At 55.7% G+C, this 1,602-nt stretch overlaps 1 protein-coding gene across 1 annotated transcript; it reads left to right on the top strand.

Annotated features, from left to right (window-relative positions):
• Window positions 1-6: 6 nt before the first annotated feature.
• Window positions 7-1,347, top strand: LOC105310869 (tyrosine-protein kinase receptor Tie-1-like; the record flags this gene model as incomplete). Its single annotated transcript, XM_011386963.2, has 3 exons — window positions 7-37; window positions 518-808; window positions 1,150-1,347. Coding segments are annotated over exons 2-3 (340 nt in total), but the record flags the coding sequence as incomplete, so codon positions are not given.
• Between the last annotated feature and the right edge of the window lie 255 nt (window positions 1,348-1,602).

The following is a 1,602-nucleotide window of genomic DNA, read 5'->3' as shown; positions in this document are numbered from 1 at the left end:
GCCTCACCCCCTGCACGGGTGCTTCTGCCCCCCAGTGGTATGCTCAGGAGAGGGGGATGGTCTTAGAATGAGGAGAGGACAGGAGACAGAGGGGACACACAAGACCCAAAAGGACATGGGAGTTTCCAGGAGACTGGATGGATGTGAAGAGAACCCAGGGCATATGGAAAACATGGGCATAGGAGGACTTAGGACATCAGGCAGACATGGGCACAGGGAGGACATGGGACGGGGTAACACAGGGCACAGGGGGAACATGGGGAGGACCTAGGACACTGGGAGGATCTAGAACACCAGAAAGACTTGGGACATAAGGAGAATAAGGGGAAGCAGAAGCTCAGGGATGGAAGAGGCCGTAGGGAGAAGAATTCAGCCTAGGAGGGAGGAGGAGGTTAGCAGCGTGGCTCCTATTCTGGGGTCCTCAGAGCAGGGGATACCACTAGATGGATCCGTCTGACCCCACAGCTCTGTAACTTGGTTCTGCCTGAGTGCTGCCTCTCTGTCTCCATCTCCCTAGGGCCCCCTGCCCCCCGGTACCTCCATGCCCAGGCCCTCTCAGACTCTGAGATCCAGCTGACATGGCAGCGCCCAGAGGCTCCAGCTGGGCCTATATCCAAGTACATTGTGGAGGTGCAGGTGGCCGGGGGCTCAGGAGACCCACTGTGGATGGACGTGGACAGGCCTGAGGAGACAAGCACCATTGTCCGCAGCCTCAATGCCAGCACGCGCTACCTCTTCCGTGTGCGGGCCAGTGTCCAGGGTCCTGGCGACTGGAGCAACATGGTAGAAGAGTCCACCCTGGGCAACGGTGAGAGGGCAGGGCCCATGGGGACTCCTGGGCCCTGGGGTCAGTCTCAGTAAGCCCTTCTTCCATATGATCCCTTGCCTTGGAGCTAGGGCATCCCAGGCCCCTCCCAGAAAGTGACATGAGCCCTGGTACTGGGGATCTGGACCCTTCCCTTCTTATGATCTGCTATCCTAGTGCTGGGAAAATTATGTCACTCCAGTGACCCACTGGCCCTAGGCCTGACATCCCTGGTTCCTCCCTGGTACTGGGATCTTTGACTTCTCCCTCTGTGTAACCCTACAGTAGCCTCTGGGTTCCCTAACCCAGGTATCCCCATGATCTTCTCATCTTATTGTGTCTAGGGCTACAGAGTGAGGGCCCAGTCCAAGAGATCCGGGCAGCAGAAGAGGGCCTAGATCAACAGCTGATCCTAGCTGTGGTGGGCTCTGTGTCTGCCACCTGCCTCACCATCCTGGCCGCCCTCTTAACTCTGGTGTGCATCCGCAGAAGTTGTCTGCACCGCAGACGTACCTTCACCTACCAGTCAGGATCGGTCAGTGGCCCATACCAATCCCGGGGCACATGTGTGCAGACTCTGTGCCTACTGTGTATATGTATCTACTATGTATACACAAGTACTTGTATGCCCTGAGCGTGTGTGTGTGTGTGTGTGTGTGTGTGTGTGTGTGGGCACGTGCATGTTTATGTCACAGGTATAAGACCACACTCAATGACACTCAAGAGCATAAAATGTAATTTTCTTTATTTCACTGGAACTGAACTCAGCTCATGAGCCTATTGATATCGGTAGTGAA

The sequence above is a fragment of the Pteropus vampyrus genome, unplaced genomic scaffold (genome assembly GCF_000151845.1).
Source record: "Pteropus vampyrus isolate Shadow unplaced genomic scaffold, Pvam_2.0 Scaffold14245, whole genome shotgun sequence".
In the NCBI taxonomy this organism is placed as follows: domain Eukaryota; kingdom Metazoa; phylum Chordata; class Mammalia; order Chiroptera; family Pteropodidae; genus Pteropus; species Pteropus vampyrus.
Note: the sequence above shows the minus strand (reverse complement) of the source record. Positions and strands in the feature narration are given on the sequence as shown.